Source organism: Phyllopteryx taeniolatus, chromosome 13, assembly GCF_024500385.1.
Source record: "Phyllopteryx taeniolatus isolate TA_2022b chromosome 13, UOR_Ptae_1.2, whole genome shotgun sequence".
In the NCBI taxonomy this organism is placed as follows: domain Eukaryota; kingdom Metazoa; phylum Chordata; class Actinopteri; order Syngnathiformes; family Syngnathidae; genus Phyllopteryx; species Phyllopteryx taeniolatus.
In genome coordinates this window covers 10,042,169-10,069,386 of record NC_084514.1, presented here as the reverse complement: position 1 = coordinate 10,069,386, position 27,218 = coordinate 10,042,169, and the positions used below count along the sequence as shown (strand labels likewise).

The following is a 27,218-nucleotide window of genomic DNA, read 5'->3' as shown; positions in this document are numbered from 1 at the left end:
AACACACTAAGATGCCACAAGATGGCGACAAAACCCTGGAAAACAGGAAAATAGACATTGCGACAGTGGATACTCGCGATTCGGCATCTGCAGATTCACTGATTTCTGGATTATTTTTACAGTTTTTCTTTTTTCTCTTTTTTTTTTTCCTGTTTTGGAGAGGAACCAACTCTGAAAACACTTACTGGTGGTTAACCCTCACTTATTCAAGAATTTTGGGCGGTTAAAAAAAAAAAATTTTTTAAATGTAATTGTAATCGGACGATTTTATTTTTTATTTTTTAAACAACACATTACAACATAAGATAATGACATTCAAACAAACAAACAAATTGGCTGATTTTTTTTTTTTTTTGCTGTAAAACCAAATAAATACTCAACTGTTGTTAAATAGTCTAATGTTGTGCTCGTAATTCATATCTTTATTGGTAAGCGTTAAGGGACCAACATTTTTTGTTTTATTTCATTCATTCTATACTTTTAAAATTGTATTTAAATTCAATCAATTTGAAAATTTTATTCTGCCAAATATTGGAGTCGGCATCAGCCTAAAAAAAAATAAAATAAAATAAAAATAAATTAAAAAATTAAAAAACCACAACGGTCTAACCATTGAAGGCTTGACCTTGTGTCATATGAAAGGCGCCCAAGTTTTGCAGTTTTGCGCGACTTGTGGCCGAGGCGCTGGCCCCGCCCCAGGCGAAGCAAGCAATAAGACAAATTAGAAGCGTGCTCATCAAAGCATACCTGACTGTGCCCCCCGGTGGTGATGCTGCACACGCGCAGGCAGTACACGCTGCCCGGTGCCAGGCGCTCACACACGCACTCGGTCGCCGGCCCGCTGTACGCCACCTCCCATTGGCCGGCTGCGCACGAACACACACATGACACACGTAATGACATCTCACTTCTGTTAAGTTGTGACGTTGGAGATATTGCAATCCAAATAAGCTCTGAAAAGGAAAAACACGAGCTCCCTTTTATCATCGTACGCGGTCAATAGCGTGACAAATCGTGACCGGTTTTATCGGCTGCCGATTCACGATTTGTCGTCGGAATAAATCACTTCCCAACGGATGAGGAGCAGAAGCGCCACGCGACTGAACGAGCGCGGCCTCAATTCAAGCCTCTGTTTTCATTTGCGGACATCGTTAGCGCACAAAGGAGGAGGAAAACAGAAACATTCGTACCTTCCGAGCATCCCTCGCTAATCTCCAACAAATACGTCAGCGCTTCGGAGCCGCCGTTGTCCTGCGGGGGATCTGACACGACGACAACAGCAAGAGAAAACGACTTGAGACAATAAACAATTGAGATATATATATATATATATATATATATATATATATATATATATAATACAAATATTAGTCAGCACATACATATATGAAATCTTTTCAGTGCTTTTATTCATGCGTTTGATGTAACGTGAATGACTGAGTAAACCTAATTGTATATTTTTCCACTGTCATTAAATAGTTTTCATCCCAGAAAAAAAAAAATCACTGCTTCTATTCAATTTTTCAAAAAAAAAATTTTCTTGTAGCATATAGTAATAATATTGTAGTGCTTTTCTTTTCCACCTGGGATAACTTTTTCAGCTTTTTTATGCATTTAAAAAATTTACATGAAATGTTGATTAACTTTTCTGCTGTTATAATAAAATATCTGCATTTATTTAATTGGGACAATAATAACGTTAATACCAATATTAATGATAACAACACCAATATAAACTATAATTCTTGATTCAAAAATTCCAGTTACCATTTTTTAACACTTTTTCTACATTTGTAATGGTTATTTTAAATAGATTTGTTTGCTATTGCTAATTTTTTGGTAACATAAAATGTTATTCAAAATGGATGCCAGGTGGTACATTTACAACAACTACAAAAATGTCAAACAAAATGTACATAAATAATTTTATGGGGTTAAAATTTTGCATTTCAAAGTAGGTCAATGTTGAATAATGGAAACGGTTTTCATAAAATAGAATCAAAATGACATTTCAATTGTGTTATTTTTAACGGGAAAAGTTATTCAAGTAAAAGTAAAAAGAAAAAAAATTATATATATATATATATATATATATACACACTATAATTATTTACTACTGCTAATGATAATTTATAGGAATACAATTGAGAATTTCAACTTTAGTAAAAATAAATAAAGTAAATTTGAGTGCGTAGGTGTACCTAATATTTCTCCCCCTAATTTGAACTCATGTGAGGCTAATTGAAGGAGGCCTCACCCCATGTGACGGTGAGCGCGTAGGGCGTGGACGCCACGACGCCCGGCGTGGACGGGGGTCCCGGTTTTTCGGGATTGGTGGTGCACACCAGCACCTCGCTGGGACTGCTCTTGCCCTCCATGTTTGATGCGATCAGCTGGAAGGGTGGAGGTGAGGTTACATGTCAGGTAACGGAGGCTCAGGTGGATAAAAATGGGAATAATCATGAGAATTTCAACGTACCGAGCAGGAAATAATGCTTTCATACATGGAGAAAAAAAAATTAGGATCATTTATTCTACTCGTACATTGACGGAAATGTGGCAGAAACGCTGATTGACGGCTAATGACGGCTGTGACACATGACGAAAAAATAAGCAACATCGAAAGCATGCAAAGGAACACAGCTTAGATTTTGTGAAAAAAAAAAAATCCAATCAAATCAAAACAAATTAGTGAAAACAAAGTACGCATTCAGAATAAACAACATAATTTACAGTACGTGAAATAAAGACATTTTCGCGATAAAAATCAATTCTGGTTCAAATAAATGCATTGCTCTTCAGGTTTCGTTCAGCTAACTTTTTTCCCAAGAAAAATGTCAAATTTAGCTAAAAAAGCGCTTTTAAGAGAAAAACTTATTTTAATTTAAACATACATTACGATGAAAAACAAAGTTTTCACAATCAAAACGGAAAATCTAGCTAGACCAAATGTATTTTTCTGTTAAATTTTGTTACATAAATGCAGGTTTTTTGTTAAAAACGTCAAATTCTGTTAAAGCAAATAAGTGCGCTCGATAAAAACATATTTTAGATAAATGTATTTTTAAGTAGTTTTCTATTAAATTTCATAGCTAGCTCAAATGTGTTTTTCCCAAAAAACAAACCAAGTCAAATTTTGTTCCAAGATATACATTTGTCCAATAATTTATTTATTTTTTAAAGTTTAAATACATATATTTAAACTTTGGTTAAAAGAAATGTATATTTTGGATTTAGATGTTTTTTCATGCTAAAAACTAACTGTCGCAAACAGTAGTCCAGTTGCAGCGATAGGCAAAAGTAATTCTGAACTCAAATGATCTGATAAGCCGCATTTCCTGTTCACTGGGTTCCGTGTGAAATGGTGTCAAATTTTGCAGTTTCTTTGCGTGAACGTGACTCACCCTGAATTTATACTGCGTGCTCCTCTTCAGGCCTTGTACAGTACAGGTCAAGTTTTCTCCAGTGTACTTCGGGTGAAAGTCAGCTCCCTGGGAGAGGTGCATTAGCATGTTGGCAACCCCGCCCGGTCTTTAGCATGTAGCAGCAATCAACAAAGAGCGGATACTTACGCTGTTGTCCTCCTGGATCTCCAGGGTGTATTTGAGCTGTTCCTCGCTGGGGCTGCCCTCTGGTCGCCCCCAATCCAGGGTAACCCAGGACACGCCGGCCCGCACCAGACGTGGCGCCAGAGGCAGAGCGGGCAGCGTGCCCATGGTGTAGAACACCGTCTCGGAGCTGAAGCCACTACAGGAGCAAAAAAAAAAAAACAAGGTTATTTACACCTTTTCATGAACATTCATTAAGAAGTTTCTGGGAAAGACAAAACAATAGGTACACCTGAGAAAATTCTCATTTGAGTTTAAAAACAACAACAACAAAAGCACTGCACAGACAAGCTGAGGAGGGAAGCGGGTTCGGTCACGGGTACGAAGTTGGACCGTCTGACTGCTTCCGTGACTGGCTGCTGTCACTGACAGACTGGGGAAATCCTTTCTTACTGCCATGGCGCATCCATCCGTCCGTCCGTCTGTCTGTCTGTCTGTACCCGGTCAACATGTCTAATTTTGTCAAAACGAATGCATTTTGCGCACAAATCTATTTGAAGATATGAATACATCGGATAAAATAATGAGTTAAAAAAAATTGATGATTTAAAAAAAGTCAAATACTCCCCCCTCAGTTAAAACATCATTAGTTTAAAATGAATGCCTATTTCTGATTTAGAACAAATCTCAAATTTAGTTAAAACAAAGGCCTTTTTATGTTAAAAAAAGTACATTTTCTTTAAAAAGAAAAAAGCACACTTCCATGAAAAACAATTTTAATAAAACAATGTTTAATGTAAAAAAACAAATTTTGCTAAATGCATTTTTTGATAAAAACAAAAATGTAGTTTTTTTTAAATATAAAAATGTAGTTTTTTTTAAATATAAAAATATAAAATTTTACTTAAAAAAAAAAATATGTCATCTAAAATTATCAAATTAAGTTTAAACAAAAAAAATTTCCGGTAAAAATATCTAATTTAGCAAAAAACCCAAATACCTTTTTTACTGATAAAAACACCAAATGTAGTCAAAAATTTCATTTTTTCCTGATAAAACATCCCATTTTATTACAACGAGTCCATTTTTCCAATGAAAACAAACTTTAACATCAAAGCATGTTTTCGCTCCAAAATGCAAGACGTATTTAAGACAAACTTGTTACAGTAAAACATAAAATTCAGTTAGCCAACATCAAAAGAAGTTGAAGTTTACTGTCGAACTAAACATCAAACACCAAAGCACATTCTCTTTGCCTTATGAATGTCTTCTAGTTTAACCCCAATACGCGATGCAAAACACCATAGATAGGCTAACGAGACTCGCATCCCGGCGGCCGGAGTTATAACCCTTGAAGCCACGGACATTTGACCACAAACGGTGATGCAACACATGCAGACAGACAAAATAACAATACTCACGGGGAGATATTCTTTATCCTCTGCAAAAAACGACCAATTTTACTGCAGCTTACTGAGAAGTTGCTACCGTCTTCCCGTGTATTATACTGCCCCCTGGTGGTATGCAAGTATTATACTGCCCCCCCAGCCCACCCCATTGAATTAAATCATGATGCGCAAACTGCTTAATTCTTTCCATTCTATCGCATCAGTTGGGCGAGTTACCTTGTGCCGATGTCGTTGTGCGCCGCCACCCTGAAGGTGTAAGCGCAGGCGGGGAACAGACGCGTCATCTTACAGTGTCTCTGGCTGCCGAAGTAACATTCCCGGAAAACGCTGTTCTTCTTCCCCTGCAGCGGACCACGCCAGGCGGAGCAAACCATTAATAATAACCATTTTGGAAAAAGGAGTTCGTCGGAATTGTCGCTCACCTCATCCCACTCGAGCAGGTAGTTTGTGATTTTGGATCCGTTGTCGCCTGGCGGCTGAACACGGCCGAATAATACACGGATTAGACATGCTGAAATTTAAAATTTGAAATCTGATTGGATATGATCGATTACCTTCCACTGTAAAGTGAGGGTGCTTTTGGTGCGGTGGGAAAGCTTGGGGGCGAGCGGGACGTCGGGAACGCTGACGCTGCAGTGCGTGGTGAACGAGCTCGCCTCCGAGCACGAGCCGCGCACGCAGTTGTACGCGGCGCACACGCTGCGGGCAAACGCACAAGCAACACAAACGGGAAATCAAACGACAGCAGATTTGGTCCAAAAGTTTTTTGTTTTTGTTTGTTTGTTTGTTTTTTTAAAGTGAGAGAACGTACCGTACGTGGTAGTCCGTCGCTGGCCTTAGATCTTTGAGATGATACTCCACTTCTTCACCACTTTGGAACACACACAAAAAAACAAAAAAAAACAAAAAAAAAAAAGATACAATTTAGACAAGTCTGCTTCCTACATGGACAGAATTGAATGTTTTGTCAATAAAATTCTCAATTTCTTCAAACAGCTACAATTTTCTGATAAAATGACAGTTAAACGTGTTTTTCCTGTTTAATAAAAACGTAAATGTATCTTCAAAAAATGCGTTTTTCTTCTGATTGCCAAGACAATATTTTTTCAATAATGTTTCAAATTTGGTTTAATATGTTTCTCCCAATTAGAAGCGTCAGATTCCATTTTTCCAATGAAAACATACAATTTTGTAAAAAAAAAAAAAAAAAATTAAAAAAAAATGTAAACAAATTTTAAAGTGGTCTGTTGACTAATTTTTCAGTTGTGACATCAAATTTAGTGAAAACAAATATTTTTTTCTGACAAAACATCAAATATAGTTGGTTCAAACATGTCTTTCTGACAAAAAAAGCCAAATTTAATTAAACGATTATTTTTCAATTAAAAACTTGAGAGAGAATAGTTTGCAAAAAAACACATTTCATTCAATCCAAAACTTTTTTCCCCTCATTATAAACATCAAATTTAGTTAACACAAATACTCTTCACTATGAAAAGGTAAAATGTAGTTAAAACAAAAACAAAAAAAGACAAATTTAGTTCAACTTCAAACATGTTTGTTTTTTCAATAAAAACGTAAATTTCAATTTAAATACATTTATCCATCCATCCATTTTCTGAGCCGCTTCTCCTCACTAGGGTCGCGGGCGTGCCGGAGCCTATCCCAGCTGTCATCGGGCAGGAGGCGGGGTACACCCTGAACTGGTTGCCAGCCAATCGCAGGGCACATAGGAACAAACAACCATTCGCACTCACAGTCATGCCTACAGGCAATTTAGAGTCTCCAATTAATGCATGTTTTTGGGATGTGGGAGGAAACCGGAGTGCCTGGAGAAAACCCACGCAGGCACGGGGAGAACATGCAAACTCCACACAGGCGGGGCAGGGGATTGAACCCGGGTCCTCAGAACTGTGAGGCTGACGCTCTAACCAGTCGCCCACCGTGCCGCTAAATACATTTATTCTTCCAGTAAAAGCATCACATTTAGTAAAAACAAAACGTTCCAAATTTAGTTTAAACAAACACGTTTCCAATTAAATTGTTTTTTTTTTTTAAAAAGCCAAATATTTTTTTTCCCGGGCAAAAACCTCAAAGGTCGTGGAACTGACCTGTAGATGAGGCGGTACTTCCCGTCTCGCCCTTTGTCCGAGAGCGACACCTCGTACGAGCACGACACGGGCACGCCGTTGCTGTGCCTGCTCGCCAGGCCTGCGGGGGGCGCCCAAGACAGGCGCACGGCGCGGGCCTGCAGGTTGGACACCTGGGAAGAAAACATACATGCGCGTTCAAGGAGAAATATTCTGCCCGCATTTTACTTTCCATTGAAACTTTTTGTGTGCTCCATTTTTTTTAGCCTGTCTTTTTGCTAACCAACCGGCCGACACTCCTGAGTGGCCCGTCGATTACTAAATAAATAAATGAATAAATAAAACAATAAATATTTGGTGGTGGGAGGGGGGGGGATTATAAACATGTTACCTCTACTATACTTGATCAGTTTTAAGTTGTAATAGCACCATTCACCACTAGTATGTGGTTAGTTTTTTGGATTGTTTCAAACACTTTGTTGTTGAAGAGTCTCTTTTGCGCAAAAACAAAAAAAACACAGACATATGCAGATATTTTGACCATATTAAAATGACATTTTTTTGTGGTCAAACATCAGGTTAGGAAGTGCAATATTTTGTCCCCACACGGTCTGTCCTCTGGGGAAAGGTCGAGCGGACGCTGCCCTCGTGTGGCCACTTTGACAACTGCCGCAGTCTCCTTTGCAAAAAGCCAACCCGGCAGCCTTATTGCAGCTTTTCAGCATCTGATTTTCATGTTAGCCTCCGAGACGGGATGGAAACATGGAAAAAACATCATGTGCAGGCAATGAAAGCATGAGACAAGGAGTTGATTGATGAATGTGCGTGTAAGTGTGTGTGTGTGTGTGTGTGTGTGTGTACGGCGGAAAGTGGAAAAGGAGTGCGCACCAACCTGTGGTTTGTCGATTGTAGACAGCATGTCTTGAACACGTTTTGCTTCTGAATCATGATCTGAAGAGGGAGAAGTATGTAGATATTTAAAATAATAATAATAATAATACACAACACGTTTTCTTTCACAATGTAAAAAAATAATAATAATTGTTACCAAGTAATATCATAAATGCAGAAAATTGCTTCTTAAATCAGATTTGTTGCAAAACCAGGCTGCAGATTATGGTGGCATAATTGTGCCAGAATTTAATAAATATCAAGCCAATTAAAGATATCATGAACAATATCCTTAAAATATCGTTTAAAATGCCTATATCATTTTAAAGAGGCCACGACATATCTGTATGTCATGAAATACATTCAAATATATATAATAATGAAACTAATAAAATTATATACAATAAAATTAATAAAATAATGAAGTCAATTTGAAAATAAATGTTTCAATTTTTTTTAATAGGTTGGGAAATAAAAGACAAATGGGTGTAATATTGCCATTTAAAAAATGAATTCATCTTTGAATGAAATATTTCACATTTTAACTGAAATCTTAACATACTTTGAATAATAAAAAAAAGTCAAAAATTCCATTAAACAATATATATTTCTCAACTGAATTAATTGAGCAATTTCATGAATTATTTCAAAATTTTAACGGTTTTAATGGTGATTTTAATGTAAAATAAATACAAAGCCTATTAACCGATTTAAATCCTATTAAACAAGCGTGATAAAGATTATTTTTCACATTTTAATGAAGATGTTATTACATAATTACTTTTACTTTACTATTAGATTACATACATTACTTATTTTTTTCTAAATGAATTAATTATGATGATACATTTAATTGGCTTCATATGGATTTCATTTATTTTTAAGGATTTAAGTCACACCCACACACACAAATAAAAAAAATAAAAATACAAAATAAAAAAATCTATACATCTAACGCTATCCAAGTGGCGACTGAGGGCGTCTGCAGAAAAGTGGAGACTGTGGAGTATGAGTATGTGCGCCACTAAATGGCTCACTGAACTTGTGCGCGTGGGGGGCTTTCGCCATCGGAGTTTAGCCTACAGTAAATCACAGTGTGTGTATGTGTGTGTGTTTGCAGAGGTGCCTGGGGCGAAGTGTGAGTCATGGCCACAGTGATGTCATGGAAGCACAACCTCAAGTTGACCTCCCTCTGTGTGTGTGTGTGTGTGTGTGTGTGCGCGCTAAAGTTACAGCGGCGCTACCGTGTGTACTTCACCTGTTGAACTACGCACGGACAAATTTGTGACAGACGTGGTTCAAAATGAAAATTGTTCTCGGTTTGATGCAGGATTATTCACGTGTGAAAGGTTGAAGGACGGGGGAAAATAAATACATTATTGGTTTTATAAAAGGTCACAAGTAAGGCTTCTATTCGGGTCACTATTCATGAATTTACCCAATTATTATTATTTTTTTTTGTTCCGAGAATCCTGCCGTCCCTGGCTATTTGCTGAAAAACTCACCTATTTGCGTTTTTTTTTGGGGTGCTTTTCTGGGTGCACAAAAGGTGTCAAGAGATGCCGCCAAAAGAAAAAAATAATAATAATAAAATAAAAGGGTTTTCGCTTTGATCTGTAAACTCTCCAATACAGATTAAATACCCAAAAAAACACTAAACACGTCGAGTGCTCGCACTTGTGGTCGCTGAGGACAGCAGCGAAACTCTTTAAACGCGCAGAAGAACCGCGAAGAGTCCGAAACGCAAACGCGCTGATGTGCCGTCCGCACTTCTACTTGCGCGTCCGACTTCACATCCTGTCTGCGTGTAAGACGATGCAAGCGGGGACGGACGCCGGGAGCGGGAAAATGGGAAGATGATGAAAGATTTGGGAACCAGGGAAGATGGAGAAAAACATTTTCGACAAGGTTTGTGGGCCAGACGAGACGGAGTGAGATGGCATCAAAGGACGGGAGGCGGGAAGTGCCAAACTTCACGTGTGCCAATGAAAACAGAGCACCTCCCCCGGAACATTCAGGAAGACGTGGTTGGAAAGTTTTTCTTTTTTTTTTGTTTTTTTGCAAGAGAGTATCATCAGCATTGCGACAACAGCAACTTTCCCCAGGAACAAGGACGCATTTTAGGATCATTGGGCCCAATTTGCGAGGATCCCAAATAGCGGGCGCTAAATTGTGTGTTGGCGCTAACACAGGGGTGTCAAATGTACGGCTCGCGGGCGATAACCGGCCCATCAAGGGGTGCGACGCAGCCCTTGGGGATGATTATTTGCTAAATGTAAAAAAAAAAAAACAAGTACACACAGGTAAACACAAAGACAATTGGGCTGTTTTGTTTCGCTTATGTCTTGTAAGATTATCCTAGAAGATTATCCTTGGGTTTGAGCTGTGTCAAGAGTGAATTTGTCCCAACAAAAAAGGTCCGAAACGGCCCAGGCCCGACAAACTTACAAATTGAACGTGTTGAATATTTACGACCGGACATCTTTATGTGTGCGGGGAAAGTAAATTGTGATGTGAACAGAATGTAGTAAAAAATAAAAATAAATAAATAAGTAAATAAAATAGTCCTACCCGATGTTTTTTTTCTTTTTTCTATAAAAGTTGGTTCGTTGTGTGTGTGCCAGGACGCAGAGAGCACAACTGCAATTTTTCAATTACAGTAACCGTTGTTGCTAATTTTGTCCACCGGAGGTCGCATCGACATAACATTTGATGTCTGTGAATATGAATACGTACTGTATAGAAATATTTGAAGACACTGAATAATGCAACATGTCAGCTCGTAAGAGTTTGGTTTGGTGGAACTCTGTTGTTTTGTTCATGCGGTGCCACAATTTGGATGTATTTTGATGAATACATTTACAAGACAGGAGGGATCACTTGCCCCTGAAATAAAATGAGTTTAACAAGAAACAGCTTGAAGAAGAATAAGTTCCTTTGTTTAACCAGGAAGGCAACTGAGAACAGTTTCTCATTTACGACGACGACCTGGAGGAAATTTAGGGTTCAGTGTCATGCCCAAGGACACTTCAACTGAGCCACAGCCTTCACGAAGCCTCGTTTTTTTGGGTTTTGAACAATCATTTACTATTTGCATCTGCTGCTGCTTAAGTGTGGTCACTCAAATCTCAAGACACCGCTGTACGCTACGGCCATTTTTTTTTACATTTTGATTTCAGGGGAGAAAAGCCTTGGAAGCTGACCATCAATTAAAAATAAATTCAAGTATGCCAATTGCAGTCAGTGACATAATCAAACAAGGATGTTATTATTATTATTATTATTATTATATTTTTTAATTTCCAGAGCATCAGCGATCGCGACGTGCCCGGCTTCCAGCCGCCCGACTCCTGCAAACGCGCTCAGGTGGAAAGAAAAAAATTCATTAATAAATGCCTGACACCAATCACATCCTGTCTGCAGCCGGCCTCACACACGTTTTCATATTTCACTGTGTGCATACATTAAAAAAAAGAAGAAGAAGAAGAGGAGGAGGTCGCATTCCTGCAGAATGACGGCCTGCGGCTCCGGCTTGCAGTCTGTCTGCGCCGGGACAGAAAAAGACCTTTAAGGCCTGGAGGGGGGAGGAAAAAATGTGAAAAATGCAGCGGAGGGTGCGCGCGCGCGCACACACACACACACACACACACACGCACACATACTGTGGAAAGAAGTGAGACATGATAGCCATCTTTAGAGGTCTCTAATCAACAGAGAACAAAGGCACTCAGCTGACATGGACGACAAAAAAAAAAAAAAAGACAAAATGTGTGAATTCCCCGCATGGCGACCACTCCCTGTGTTTGACAGCTGGGCGACACAAACACAAACAAACATACACACGCATGTAAACAAACACACAAACTAACAGAGTGGCACTCCGGCAACAGCGGTTGCCATGGTGAAGGTTTGCGTCTCTTGGCAACGTTCATAAAGAGGATGACAGTTTCGCGTCTAAGGAAGAGCAACATGGGGGAAGTCGAGCCTACTATTACTCTCATTGGCATGATAATACAATATGTTTAATTTAATTTAAAAAATCTTCTTTACCTACTTGATTTGACTCACACATTGGCATCATAAAGAATAGATATTTTTTTTAAATGTATGTAGTCTTTTATTTTATAATATCCCAACTGATGTTTTCCATGTTATTTACTAGGATATTTTTATTATTATTTTTTTAAATCACATTTTTTACAATTCCAATATCTGGAAATAAAAAACACTGTAATATGACCGTATTTTTCTTTCACAACACAATGCAATATATTTAATATTATTCTAACACTTGGAAATTTTACAATTTTACGTTTCTATTGTTTCATTTTCATTCTAATTTATTACTGTCAAAACATTTTTAACTGATTATTTTGATTGTTTTGCAAGTTTCCTCTATAATGTTGTAGTTAATCATTTAGATAAAAACATCATCATTATTCGCTTGTATATGTATTTTTATTTATATTTATTACTGAAATTATTCTGTTTTTCTCTTCAGTAACATTTCTACTTTTTATTTTTTTTTTTAATGATTTTTCCAATCGTCATGATTTTATTGTTATAAAATGAATACACCCGTATAATATATTTTTCGGTGGCCATTTTTCGCACGTCGAGGGATTGCAGCACTCTGGGTTTACCCCCGGAACCCTGACCCCATCCGACCCCGCTCAACCCACGCAGAGTCACGTCTGCAAGCCCCGCCCCCCTTCGCCCCTCTCACCAGTTATTACTGCCACCTTGAACAATAGAAATAAACCAAACAAATGAAAATAATCCACAGGATTTCCTGTCAAACACACACACAAGTCAGGTGTACGCAGCTGCAGCACACTTAATGCCGCTTGACGCAGAAGTGTCGGCTGCACCGTGATTGGCAGGAGCAGGCGTCCTCACATGTCCTCGCACATGATGTAATCATTTTTCCCTTCATATTTCTCATCTGATCCGTGTCATTTCTTCCGACGTAACCCCATCCTCCTCCGCATCGCCCTATTTGGAATCCGTGGGAAGCAACGAGATCTCGGCCCGGGATGAGATTATCGCCATGGCGATCCACATCCAAACAAGGAAGGAGGAAGAAAGGGGCGGGGGGGTGGGGGGTATTTGGATGTTAATATGGTCAAAAGGTGAGTGCAACGAATGACGATGACATCACAGACATAAAGATTAACCCCCCCCCCCCTCCCTCCATCGCTGCACCAGGGTCACTTTGCGGCAAAGTTAACCAATCAGCTTCTTGAAGCCGAAAAGCAATTTTTTTTTTAATTCAAGTTTGGTTTGGGAAAAAAACAAAACAAACAAAACAACAACAACAACAAAAATCACTTTTGTTTATAATGGATGAAACTAAAAACTAAAAAACAACACCATAATAGTAAAAAGGTAATACAAGATGTATACAGTGTATAGATATATTTGATGTAATAAAAAAACTGCAACAAGTTTAAAAAAAAAAAGGTTTAAAATATTAAATAAAAGGTAAATATTCCAACAAAAAATTGGATCTCATATGCTTAACATTCTCATGGATTAAAAAAATCTAATAGTTAAAAAAAAAAAGGAATTACTCTAAAGCGTACCTTGAGTTTGAAAAAAAAATATTTATAATGGATCAAACTTTAAAAAGTAAAAAAAAAAAAAATATATAATCAAGTTATTTACTTATGATTAGATTGATTTGACTTTACTTTCTAGAGTAATAATAAAAAGTACATAACTTATGCTTATTACCTGAAATATATATATTAATACGTTTAAAATTACTGTGTAAGTAAATAATTATATCTAATTTGAACGAAATTCTAAAACTTAAAAAAAGCATCTAATCGCAAAAATAAAAAACAATGAGCAAAACCGCATCAGTTATTGGCGGATTTTTGCTATTCGTGGTCAGGCTCCCAAGAAAAGCGGAAATCCACTGTACTAATTCGAATGAGAAACTTTTTAAAACTTTTATAACACTGGTAAAAAAAAAAAAAATTGAAACACACCATTCAAATGTGTTACTTAATATACTGCTTTATAGATGGGAAAAAGTTCTTCAACGGCATCCTGAAACCTTGAGGCCCTATTGTAATACTGCAAGCAGTGCAGCTCCACGCTAAAAAACCTTTTGAGTTGCCGGGCCGAAGAACATCTGCTTTCGCCTCCACTCGCACGAGTCGCGGCAACTTGGCCGCAGGGCTGATGTTTCTGCTGAGAGCGCCTGTTTCTAGGAATCTGCGGTGGGCCGTGCGGAACCCAAGACGGAGGAAGATGGGCGGGGAGGGAGGTGTACCGGGCCCACATAAGTTTCTGCAGGGCTGGCTTCTGAGAGGTTAAAACCTTCGCCGAGATGGGTTTTTAATATGGACGGAGCGAGGCTACCATGTTGGCACCGGGGCAACGGCCGTGTCCAGACAAAAAGGGCACCAAGGGCACAACACGTGGGGGTGGGAGGGCAAACATTTGTCCTCCTTCAAGGACACATTTACATTTTTAAAAACAGACCAATGGACCAGGTCATTCCTAGATAAGATATATATATATATATATGAAGGTAATATGTGCATGTAAAATATGTGAAATGGTTTAATAAAATATCAAGTTTTAACTATTACCTATAATGAATTTAATTAATAAATTAACCAATTATTCAATAAAATGAACTGTTAAAACTACATAATTGATAATTTTTACTATTTTTTCTTGTATTTCCAATAAATAAATGTACTAATTAATAAATACATTTAAAAAATATATATTTATATAATTATTATACTTTTATTTACCAAACCAATTTTTAAAAAATCCATGTACGTTATGTATATATATATATATATATATTTTGTATTTATAAAATAGTTTACCAACTATTCAGCATTTTATTTTAAATGTATACCTGTGTGAATTTGTTTATTTCAATGTATTTTATTATTTTCAACAAATAGAATAATACAGTATAACAATATAATAACAATATAATAATAACAATAATAAAATATATCTAAATTTGTTTCATATTAGTATTTTTATTTTACTATTTACAAATCAAAATAAAATGTTTTCATATAAATGTCAAATTGAACATTTTAATATATTTATAATACAAAATATTGTAGCATAAATATCCAATTAAAAATAGGATATTTAATCTGAAGTATTTGTACCATTATTCTATTTACAAAATTAAAAAAATAACACGTATATTAAAATGTAAATTGATAATCTTTTCATTGTAATATTTCAAAAAAATAATCAATTATTTAATGAGATAAAACAAAGTAATGTTAATTCCCCAACTTTATACCAAAAAAAGAAAAAAATTAATGCAACAAATATTACAGGACTCTTCACAATGTTAATGCTCTGAGGGCCAGATTCAAGAATGAAGTGGGCCGAATGAGGCTTGTGGGCCATACTTTGCCCACCACTGATGTCGGTAGCCGTGAGTGTGTTCACGAGTGTGTGTGTGTGTTTTTCTAAGATGGAATGCCAGAGATCTACTTGGTATTTGATGTCCCACCTTCCTCTCCCCCATGCTCTGATTGCTTTTCAACAAATTCACTTGCACAGCACTACATGATCGTGTATGTATTTGTGTGTGTGTGTATATGAGTGCATGTGTGTGCGCGTATGTGTCCGTGTTTCCAATCTCCATCATGGCCCTCACGGCCCCGAGGCTCAGCTGGACCGAGCCGAGACAGCTGACGACACGCAACTCATCGCGTCCATGCAGAGGTCACCCGACTCACAAGTGGAGCTGTCAATCATCCTCGGTCAGCCCGCCCCCCTTTACTTGTCAATGTGTGTGTGTGTGTGTGTGTAAGTATGGGTATCAATCATGCCCCAACCCCCAAAACTCACTCAGTAGCGTCCCTTCCCTTGAAATGTTTTACCAATCGACACAAAATTGGGTGAACACGACTATCATAACAGGACAAGGACCAGAATTGAACAGGAGGTCAGCCATTTTGGTTGGAAGCAGTAATTTCTGGCAAATTCCAAGGCTTGAACTTTGACAAAATACTACGAGGGAATTTGCCCAAATGGGCCCCAATTGGATAAAACTATCCTAGAGAGGGAGCAGGTACAACGAAAACAGTATTGGCCTAATGACGGAGCCCTGAGGGACTCCGCACCGAAGGGGGGCTAAGGAAGAAATGAGACGAGAGGAATTTGCCCAAATGAGCCCCAATTGGACGTATGTATCCTACACCATCATATGTGGTAGCATGGTAGCTAAGTTTGATGATCCGCCCCCCGAGTCTCTCACACTTCAAGAACTGCCTCAAATTCCGCCAAACTCTTGACTTTAAATTAAAAGCTTCCAAATGAAGGAGTCCAAATTGAAGTTTAAAGAAGCAGTTCATTTTTCCTCAAGGTGCTTTTATTATGTGATGTGTAACACCAGTTGTTTGTGTGCACAGCCCCTAACCCTTTGTGTGCGTGTGTGCACGTGTGTGATAACAGAGCAGCCGTATTCCCCATCACACAAAGTTTCCTTCATCCCCAGCAGGTATGCGCAACCACAATCACCCGCCGTCTGCCACCCACCCCCCCCCCCCCCCCCCCCCCCCCCCCGCCAACAAGGCTTGTATTGTGGCTGGGGGTAAAGCGATAGCGCTCCGGGACAGCCTCAGCTATGTGGCTAGCCAGACAAACCCCCCGGGGATGCATTCATTCATTCATTCTTAAAAGAAAAAGGTGCGTTTCATGTATTGAAAGGGGGCATTCGAGGGGGTCAGTGAGGTTATTCCTCTGTTACAGCCATGATTGAGATTTTAACGAAGAAGACGGTCGGATAAATAATATATGTTTCAAAGTTTAGAGGTTGTCAAATTACGTTCACCTGTAAAGGTTACAGTGGATTTTAGGGTTCATCTGTAAATTTCTGCCGATATCCCTAACTTTTTGTGAGTATCCGGGAACAATAATTGACAGCAAGCTGAGATTTTCCTGTCAGAAGGAAGGGACAGCAAGGTCTGTACTTCCTGAGGAAGCTCGATTATTTATTTTTTTTGTAGGCAGGAAACTGACATTCTTAAAACACTGTTTTATCCAGTCTGTTCCCTTTTTTTTTTTTTTTTTGCCTGCATTGCCTGGTATGGAAGCACTGCTGGGGTGACAGAGAAAAAAAAAAAAGAAAAAAAAAAAGGCACATGGCTGACACTCATGGGTGACTCCTCTGATGGCTATTTTTGAAAAAGCAGGTCCTTGAAAAGGCCTAAGCCATACTGGACTGGGAAGGACATCCTCTTCGTACAGTACATTTAGAGTCGCCTTACATAGGCCACTTCAAAATGTTGCTAAACAACGGGCAAAATGATTTTCCATACCCCAAATGTTATGTCGAAATGATTGTATTCCCCGTCATGCTTTTGGCGCGGCGCCCTACCTTGCGTGTGCACCTCCGGTTCGCAGTTTCGCGGGCTGCTGCGAAGTCGCCGCTCCGGTTTCTTCCCGCCCGGACTGCCGACTCCGCCGCCCGACCCCACGGACCCGAGCGACGGCGCGTGGGACTTGCTGCTGCGTTAAACACACATTTAGAAGTATAAACATATCTATTAGTTATATAGACTTTCCATTATGTCAGGTCGCGGCAGACAACGAGTAGACAATCAGGATTGACAAGTAATATATTTTCTAATTAGTGTTTTACTTTCATTTTTCAAGGAATATTTTTTAAATACTTTAAATTCAAAACTGTCTATAAAATTTGTTACATTTACATTTTTTTGTAAAAATAATAATAATAATAAAATAACTTTGGACTTTTTCTTTTATTATCCAGTACATCATTGTATTATATATCTATATTTTTTTCGGTTAAGTTGTACTGATATTAATTTCTTGAATTTATACAATTTTAAATCGTGTTAAATTTAAAGAAATGTTGAAGATTTTTTTTTCAAAATTTTAACTCATGATTTTATTATATTCATCATTATTATTTTTCAACTCACTAAAAGCGGTTCATTTCCTTAGAGTTCTTTTTTTAAATAACTACAAAAATTAACTAAACATTTGAGCCATTTTCAAAAATATAAACTACAAAATTTTAAAGTAAATTTTAAGCAAATAAAAAATTTAATTGGCTTGTGACATTTTTAAACACTGAAAAATAAAAAATAAAGAAAATAAGTAAAATTGACCAGACACATTGGTAAAAAAACAAAAACAAAAAAAAACAGGAATTAGGAAAACAAAATTGTCTTAAAATATTTTTTTTTTTAAATAAAATAGAGCAAATGAATAAAATTGTCTCAAGACATTTAAAAAAAAATAAAATAAAATTGTAAGATAGAGGAAATAAATGCAATGGATTGAGACTTATAAAGACAAAAAAAATTGTGGAGTTAACCAATTAAATTGGTTTGAGATGTTTAAAGAAAATAAATAAGACTAAGTAGAAATAGCTTGGAACATTTTTTAAAATACATTGACAAATGAAATAGATAGAGAAAATACAACTGCCTTTTGACATTTTTCAAAATAAACAAAAAATAGAATGAATTAAATTGGCTTCAGTCATGAATATACATTTAAAAATAATATTAATAATAACAATGGACTCATGGCAAGGCCCACCAAAAAAACAAAAAAATCAGCCCTGGCCAAATACTAAAAACGCTTCACCATGGCCAGATTTTCCCAATAGAGTGTTTTTTTTTTTGTTGTTGTCTGAACTATGCGTGCAGGTTTGGCCGTGGCCCGGGAGGAGCAGCGTGGTCACCTGTAACCGTTGTGGGCGGGCCCCAGGCTGCCTTTGTACAGCGTGGACGGCGGCGAGTTGAGCCGGTTCTGTCGCTCCAGTTGCCGCTGTTCTTTTATCTTCTTGGGCTGCGGCTTACTGTACGTCTCCTCTCGGATGAAATTGGACATGCCGTACACCGGAATGATTTCTGGAGAGGAAGAGCAAAAGTTAGCGCTCGGTAGCCTCCGGCACGTTTCTCACGGTGCGCTCGGGACGTCGGTACCTGGGTCGGCGTACATGGGGGGGAGGTGGTGTTGGTAGTACTGATGGTGGGTTAGCTCGCCGGGGCTGACGGGCGGGTAGAAAGAGTGGGAGTTGGGGATGAAGTGCGGGTGGGCCAGGTAGGGGGGCAGGTGGTGCGTGGGCGACAAAGCGGGGGAGTAGGAGGGAGGATAGCACTCCGGAGACTGAGGGGTCACCACCACTCGCCGGACCCCAGTGGTGTCTTCCAGCACCTGCGGCGTCAACACAAGGCCATCAACGTGCAAATATTACACATTGGGAATAAAAGGAGGTCAAAAAAACATTTTTCAACAATGCAACAGTGCGAGCTGCATTTTCTTCATTTTTTTTTTTTGGTTTCAAAGATCCGTCTATTTTATTCATATTTATTTTCTCATTTTGTTTTTTATTATAATTAAATGAAATGTTTTTTTATGTATGATGACTCTTATTCATTTATTATTTTATATTTTATTGAGAATTATCTTTTTGACAAACAAAAAAATGATCAAATCCATTATTTTTCAGAATTTATCTTTTTACATTCATTAAATTAATTTCAGATGGATGAAAATATTCGATGTATATGTTTTTGCACAAGTATTTTATTTCATTATTCTCTATTTGATTAATTCAATATTTTATTACTTTTATTTGACTCAGCTTTTTTTTTTTTGCATTAACATTTCTACAAATTAGGATGAATTTATCGATTGTTACTTTTCACATTCACTTCAGATGGAGCAAACCGTTGTTTCAACAGTGTGCCTACCTTAATGCCAACCATAATCAACCTGCCAGCCGAGTGGCAGGTGACTCTACGCAACTTCGACTTGAGCATCGATAACTGACCAAACGTCCGAGGCGCGAGACACGTGTTCCCCTCTTCGTGCTAAGCTAAGCTATCTCCCAGTCGGCAGAACAACAAGACACGCTGTCAAGGCTCGGGAATCCTGTCGCTCATCATCCCCGTGGTTTGAGTGACGCACTAAACGGAGGGTTTGTTTTGTTTTTAATCGATTATGAATGGAGTTTTGTTGTGTTTAATTGCGCCTCCTGTGCAAGTCCTCGCTGTGTGCGCGTGTGTGTGTGCAAACTTTGTTCAATAACAATCACATACACATTGCAGCTATTGAGACACTTCAACAGGCATTGCTTTCCAGGGCCGGAGCGAAAAATAAAAAATACAAAAATAAAAAATACCTGCAGAGGTAGAGTCATTTCAACAAAATAATATAATAATATAAATAAATAATAAAACCCACAACAAACACAAACGAGGGGCCAGAATATGACAGAGTGGAAAAAAAGAGGGCAATCTGAGTGAGAAAAAAAACAAGAGGACCCTCACTCTGTGGCACACCCCACCCCCAACAAACACAAACACACACACGTCCCTCCCTCTGGCACAATGTTTACAGAGGCCAAAGTCCTAGCATGACTAGATGGGGAGCCGACCTCATGCAATATTTACTGGTAACACACACACACACGCACACACAAATAGCTAAAAAGTACATACACCATGACAACCCTTTTACACCAAAAAAAATAAAAAATAAATCCATCTGTCAATAACACCCTGGGTGTGTGTGTGGGTGTGTGTGTCTCCTATCAGGTCTGCTTATGTAAGAGTGACAGCGTTTCCCGCACACACAGGCGAGCCAATGACCTGACTACCAGTGGCCAAAATGCAGACCACACGCTGTACTTAACTGACCCTCTTGGTACAGTACGCTTATGTAAAACGTGTTTGTTTGTTTGTTTGTAGGTGATCAGACATTCTGTACATTCCTCGTCGCTGAGCCAACAGGGGCTAACCGCCGTTGTGTTTACTGTGCAATGGCGGACGCTTATCGTGTTAGCACGCGTCCCCTGATTCCTCACCGGCGCCATTCGAAGGCCGATTAAGTCGAATAATTCAAAGACTCCTTCGTATGTGACCTTCTTTTATCGTTTTGGGAGGACACCTTCGAAGTATGTGACGCTAGTAATGCCACCCAGCATCCCGTCGTCATGGTGTGCCTCAAGTGTCCGTGATTGGCCCTATGCTTATTCTGACTTGCATCACTGATTCAGAAACAATACTGCAATTTTGTTGCAATAAGCTATTTCCAGATAATGCACAATTTTACAGCTAGTTTAGTCATTTTGATGAATTAACTACATTTAGTTCATTAGATAAGGTTTATTTCTCAGTAGATGGGTTTCATCCGAGAGGAGACAAAGGACACCAATAAAACGGGAGGGCGCAGGCAAGTGGAGAGTGTGGCGTAGAATGATGCAAAGCAACCTGTGAGATGTATCCTGGGGGGACGTGGATGGGTGGGATGGAGCCATTGGGGGACATCATCGGGACCTCGGCCGGACCTGCAAAGCACCACAAACATTTACTCAATTGACACTGATTAATCACTTTTGATGGTATGTTGGGTTATCATTGCAACATTCATTCAGTCATTTGTTAAATTTTGACTGATAAAAAGTATTACTGATAAAAAGTATTACTGATAAAAGTATTATTATTATAAAGGTTTTATTTTATTGATGGTCTTAATAATTAATTGCAAAAGTAAAAATTAGTTAAGCCTGGTGCACACAAATATAATGAAGACAATTTTGAGGTCACAGCTAGCCTAGCATCTCGTACTACTTTTTCTTGTTCTTTAATATTCCAGTAGTCTGTATGCCCTGTGGCACCATGTTGCCTCTCACAGGTCAGTCCAGGTATGACGCCATTTTTATTGTCATGTCACACATGTCCTCTGCAGCGAAATGGAGACAGCGGGCATTCGTTTGGCTCATGCAACCAAACTTTTGCACAGTGAGGAACAAATGGAGGTCTTATAACTCAAGGTCCAACTGTATTAGATTGCTATGAGAAATAAACGCTGTGAGGATCTAATAGAAGGAACTGATTGAAAACAATGTTGACTTTTCCGCCTTTGCCTGAACACATTGACAATCTCCTCCTCCATCTTCTGTGCGATGGAGGTCTGGTGCTGCTAAAGTCATTGGGAAGCCGTTGGGAACGCAGCAGGGAATAAATAACGCTGGGAATGCAGACACTGAACGCACCCCAAATTTTTTTTTTCTTTTTTTTTTTCCCCCCAAAGCATTGATTCTCAACAGGTGTGACCCGGATTTTGGTAGGTAGTGAAAAAAAGGCAGTCTTCAGTTTACGACGGTACCGACATACAACGCGCAATGAACTAGTGTGATTGGTGGCGTAGGAATACGTGGTCATGCGGCACATGAAGATGCTCAGTTACCGTCGTACGTACAGGTTTTCACTCAACTGTTTTGTATTTGTGGCCGAGAAGTGTTTTTCATCCGAATATTTACTGTCGCTCTGACTTTACCGCTGCGTTAGCGTAAGTTAGCGCAAGACTACGGTGAGCTCCGACATGGGCTGAAACGATTAATCGAGTAACTTAAATAATTCCAATACAAAGAAAAAGTCGAAGCAAACTCTCTGCTCCGCCACATGGACTAATGTTACCGCAGACAATGGCCGCGAGCCAGGAGGAAAGAATGCGTAAAAGATTTTACACTTAAAAAGCTCAAGTGCAATTTACACTTAAAAAGATCAAGTGTTTACTGCAAAACAAAATAACTTGCGTACCACAAAAGTCTACAAGTGCCAACACACGGAATCGATGTAAGCCAATTAAATATAAGCTACCACCGCTAGTTAGAATGTATTGTCATGCCGACACCAGCGTCGTGGATAGACACGTTTCAATTCCCACTTCATTACCATGACTTCCCCATACGAAATTTCCAATGAGGAATGTTTCCAAAATTCCCCATCTTAACTTGTCGGGGAAATTTAATGTAACATATACGTGAATTTACTGAAAACGTTCTTATAATTTACCGGAAACATTCAGGAAATTTACTGTAAATCGTCCACCGCTTTGCAACCGCAAATATAATTGATTTGTAGCTGCTTTTTGCGCAATTGTGATTTTTAATTTGACTACTGTCATTTTTGTGCATGCAGTCGTCACTTTCATCCTCGGTTTCTTATTAAGCTTTTCGGAAATGCACGTTGAACATGTAAGCACATGTCAGTTATGTTTAAAAAGATATGCGTTTTTCAAAAGGCTCATTTTGAACATGCAGTTCTTCTTTACTCTTAACTTCTATAAAAGTGGGTTGTGAAAAACTTGACAACAGTTGAGAACCACCGTTTTAATTTAGATTTCAACCAAATAATCCAGGTTGGTGCATTTTCCCCATCTGTCACACTTTCTATTTTCAGGAATTACCTGCCTCCCCTTCCAGCCATTAGTCACATCCTTCAAATATTACTCACTCCATCCTGCATCTTTTCCTTTTCTCTCATTCCTAAATGATTCCCTCTTTCCTTTCCCACCTCCCGACGCCCCCTCGCCTCACTTCCAGTCAGGTTGAACAAACACACACACACACACACAAACAAACAAGGGTAGTGTGTGTTGAAGTGTGTCAGTGTGGTGAGAAGGTCACAGGTAGCGCACAGACAGACCTCCTTCAGTCCCGTCTACTTGCGCCGCCACGACGGGTATGAAAGTCCTCATTGAGATCCCAAACGCGCTCCTGCTGATAGCCCTGTGCTCTTCACTCGGCAAACAGCAGGATTCCTTGACACACACACTCCCATCCGTGGCCCCCTGGACCGGACCCAACAGGCTTGAACCCCGCCCCCCCCCCCCCCCCACCTCAAAAATACAAGACACTCTTTGTGAGATGCCCTTCACGTACACACACAGCTGTAAGCCACATGGCTGCCATTCGGAAAAGCTGCACATAATTGACCAGTTGTACGCAATGTGTGCGTGCGTATGTGCGTGCACATGTAAATGAACGGCGCGCACGATGCGCCCCGATGCTAACGTCTCTTGCCCTTTAAGAGTCACCAACTTCCTGTGCCTAATCCGGAAGGAATGCCATGCAATTCCAAAGGCAAAAGGCAGCTAGAACGAGTCCTCTTTCACCTCCTCTGAAAGTCAAGAAGGGGTGTCTGGCCCTTTAAGAGGATCAACTCGTAAAGTGTTAACGCTGAAAGAAGAGAAGTCGCATCAACCAATTAATCATCCCTTCATCTAACCAATTATACTTCCAACAGATGAAGTACTTCTGCCACTTTACAAACCACTTGAATAACGATGACACCATTGATCGCTGCTTCGGTCTGGTGGTCTCATCACTAGCGGTGCCTAACTGCTAATGCTACATGGGCTGTACCGAAGCCGGTCGCTTGGCTGGTACTTCTTCAAATGAATAGGTTTGCCACGTTGCCCGATTTTAGGGCACCGTCGCTTTGGAGACACCGCCACGCAACCGACGTTGGGAACTCGTCACGGCCGCCGGCAGGACAGCTGAGTCGGCGTCTCCATCACGCTACGAGGACGCGCGGTTTCCGTTTACGTCCACAACTTGAAACCGCGTCGGCTTTTGTCACACACATTTCCCGCCGTCTTTGACGGAGGAAATACGTACGTACACAGCTGATCGACGGGGAAATATATTGCGATCTCTAATCGCGATGACCAGCCCCAATCTATCCTTACATTGATCTGTCCATTCATCCAGCACTACTTACCCAAAAAATAAAAATAAAATAATCCATTTTCCATACATCCATTAGCCATTCAATCACTATATACACACCATGTAAAATCAATGCTTACACTATTTGCAATACTATTGTTGGCCACTCTCTCAACATAGTGACATTTTTTAAATTTAAAAGAATACACACTCTCTTTCTCACACACACACGCACACACGCACGCACACACACACACACACACCCAGTGTCATACATTTAACTTGACTGTCTTCGAAGAAACAAGCTTGTGATCTCGTCCAGCTGTCTCTTCCGTACATTGACGCACACACAAACATGCACAGAGGGGAGGTGATGTAACATTTTATCAGATGTTTCCCATGATGCAGCTGTCCAAGCCAGCTGCCAGCGGGCCCCAAAATCGCAACACACACACAGGAACTCAGAAAGACCCTCACACCGTCTTGACCACTGCTTTTAACACACACTCACAATACTTTGGACGATACCCTATTTGTTTTCTAATAAGATGGGCAAAATTAACTCTTTTTTTTTTGCACTTCACACGTGACCACCATTTGGGAAAGGGGGAGGGACAAATTTATTGTGTGAGACATTTCTGCTGGTACACACACGAGGAACGCTAGTGTGCGTGTGTATGTGCGCTTGTCTGTCTATCTATGTTAGTCTAACCTTTCACCTGATACACTCTGTGTGTTCTTGTCTTCCTGTGCTAGTGGCCCATCTATAAAAGATGGCATCTCAAGGGTGGTGCCTGAAAACAGAAAGACAAGAATACCCCAAACACACACACCCGCTGCAGGAAACGCCGGGGACAACTTTAAAATAGCAGCGTCACATCCCGTGGCAAACATGCGACGTGATTCGATGAGTCCAATCGGCGGACATCTTTGCTGAGGGCAGAAAGGCATGGCGGGGGAGGCGGAGGGGGAGGGGCAGCCGGGCAGGAAGTGGCGGACTTCCTGTGCGGGCCACTGCCCAGGGTAACAATGTAAACGAGTGCGCGTGAAACTGGCAACAGACACGATAGCGATAAAGGTATTTAAAAAAAAAAACAATGTTTTTTTTAATTGCCAGTCTCTGTGTAGTCTGAGTGAGCCGCTGACTTGCTTGGGAATGGAAATCATAACCTGCAGAGTTTGCGCACAGGGTTTTACTCTAAACCCACGAGTGGGATACTACCTGCTATTTTCTGTGTGCGCGCGTGTGTGTGTGTGTTTATAAGGCATGTGTAAGCACATTCCTGCTTCGGAGCCGCTTTTTCCTCACGACGACGTCTCTCGCAAATCAAATCGAATAGAACAGAACTCGATTGTCACGGTCATAGGAATCATGAAAATTGAAAGTTTTTTTTTTCTTCGACTTTTTCAACAAAACTTCCTTTGCTCTGTAGGATTGTTTTATATTATGTTGTTGTTTTTTGTTAAATTGTTCCATGCCGTTTGTGCCAAACTGTGTATTAAAGTACAATCTATGAGAAAGTTTCTGTGTCCGATTTAGGTGGGAAACGGTCCACTCGACTGCCATATGGCTTGACTTTGCAAAAACAACAGGTTTTGGAGTTTGTCCTCACATGACATTTTAGCGTTATGAGTCATTTCCAAAGAAGTGAAGCGAAATATGTTTTGCCCCACCCCCACCCCCCACAAAGGAATCAGCAGAATGAGTGCGCTACAAAAAAGATTCTCATCGCTGTGTCACCGGCAGTCGTTCGCCGGACGGACTTTCCGGGGCTGCGGTTGCAGCAGAGCAGTTAAGCGCCCCCCGCTCCTGTGAGCCAAGGGAACAATTACCACGCAAACGGATGTAAATTTTTATTTTCTGACTGTGTTTAAAGCGGCAAAGCTGCACCAAGTTTATGGATTTTGCCTTTCTTTTTATTGAACCTGCAGAAGTCATATCCTCTGAAATTCCATCACAGGACCTCTCTCAGGAAATCAACCTGTGTTTACTCAGGTTGAAAAAGTCTGTTTTATATATGATTTAAAAAAAAAAAAAAAGGGGAGAACAAGTCAAGAAGTTTATTATCTAAATATGATGTGATGTGGGCTTTTCATATTCCACACACTTGACCTCTGGGGGTCATATAAAACCAGAATAGGTGGGGTTCAGGAAATTGCAGATATAGGAACACATACTGCAATAAGCTTCCCTGTGTGTACTTAAAAATAGACATTGGCATTAAAATATTTTGAAAAAAATAATTATAATGAAATATGGAAAATGAATGAATGAAATTGAAGAACTAAAAAATTAAATTCAAATTGAAAAATAAATAAGCTCGGGAGGAGTTCGGGGAGCCCAAGGAGAAGGACTACCGGACGGCTTCAGGGAAATTCTGGTCCAGCATCCGGCATCTAAGGAAGGGGAAGCAGTGCACCATCGACAGTGTTTATAGTGCGGAAGGGGCGCTGCTGACCTCGACTCGGGATGTTGTGAGTCGGTGGGCCGAATACTTAGAAGACCTTCTCAATTCCACCGACACGTCTTCCCATGAGGAAGCAGAATCTCAGGACTCTTCGACTGCCTCTCCTGTCTCTGGGGCTGAAGTCACCAAGGTGGTTAAAAAGCTGCTCGGGGGTGGATGAGATCCGCCCGGAGTTCCTAAAGGCTCTGGATGTTGTGGGGCTGTCTACAGGGGGATCACACTCCTCAGCCTTCCTGGTAAGGTCTATTCAGGGGAGTGCTGGAGACGAGGGTCCGTCAGGAAGTCGAATCTCAGATTCAGGAGGAGCAGTG

General features: G+C 39.7%; 1 protein-coding gene across 7 annotated transcripts in view; it reads right to left on the bottom strand.

The window, feature by feature from the left end:
- The window catches only part of fndc3ba (fibronectin type III domain containing 3Ba), an 87,748-nt gene that overhangs the window by 20,231 nt on the left and 40,299 nt on the right, over positions 1-27,218 (bottom strand). For 4 of the 7 annotated variants that reach the window (XM_061794245.1, XM_061794249.1, XM_061794250.1 and 1 more), the window contains 15 exons: positions 21,195-21,271; positions 18,903-19,134; positions 18,659-18,827; positions 17,321-17,451; positions 7,940-7,998; positions 7,069-7,220; positions 5,769-5,828; positions 5,512-5,656; positions 5,380-5,433; positions 5,174-5,298; positions 3,573-3,747; positions 3,405-3,491; positions 2,258-2,393; positions 1,191-1,262; positions 748-953 (listed from right to left, as the gene is read on the bottom strand). In XM_061794245.1, coding sequence (XP_061650229.1) covers positions 748-953; positions 1,191-1,262; positions 2,258-2,393; positions 3,405-3,491; positions 3,573-3,747; positions 5,174-5,298; positions 5,380-5,433; positions 5,512-5,656; positions 5,769-5,828; positions 7,069-7,220; positions 7,940-7,998; positions 17,321-17,451; positions 18,659-18,827; positions 18,903-19,134; positions 21,195-21,271 — 1,880 coding nt within the window. The remainder of the gene's footprint in view (positions 1-747; positions 954-1,190; positions 1,263-2,257; positions 2,394-3,404; positions 3,492-3,572; positions 3,748-5,173; positions 5,299-5,379; positions 5,434-5,511; positions 5,657-5,768; positions 5,829-7,068; positions 7,221-7,939; positions 7,999-17,320; positions 17,452-18,658; positions 18,828-18,902; positions 19,135-21,194; positions 21,272-27,218) is intronic. The other 3 variants (XM_061794247.1, XM_061794246.1, XM_061794248.1) reach the window with 3 other exon arrangements.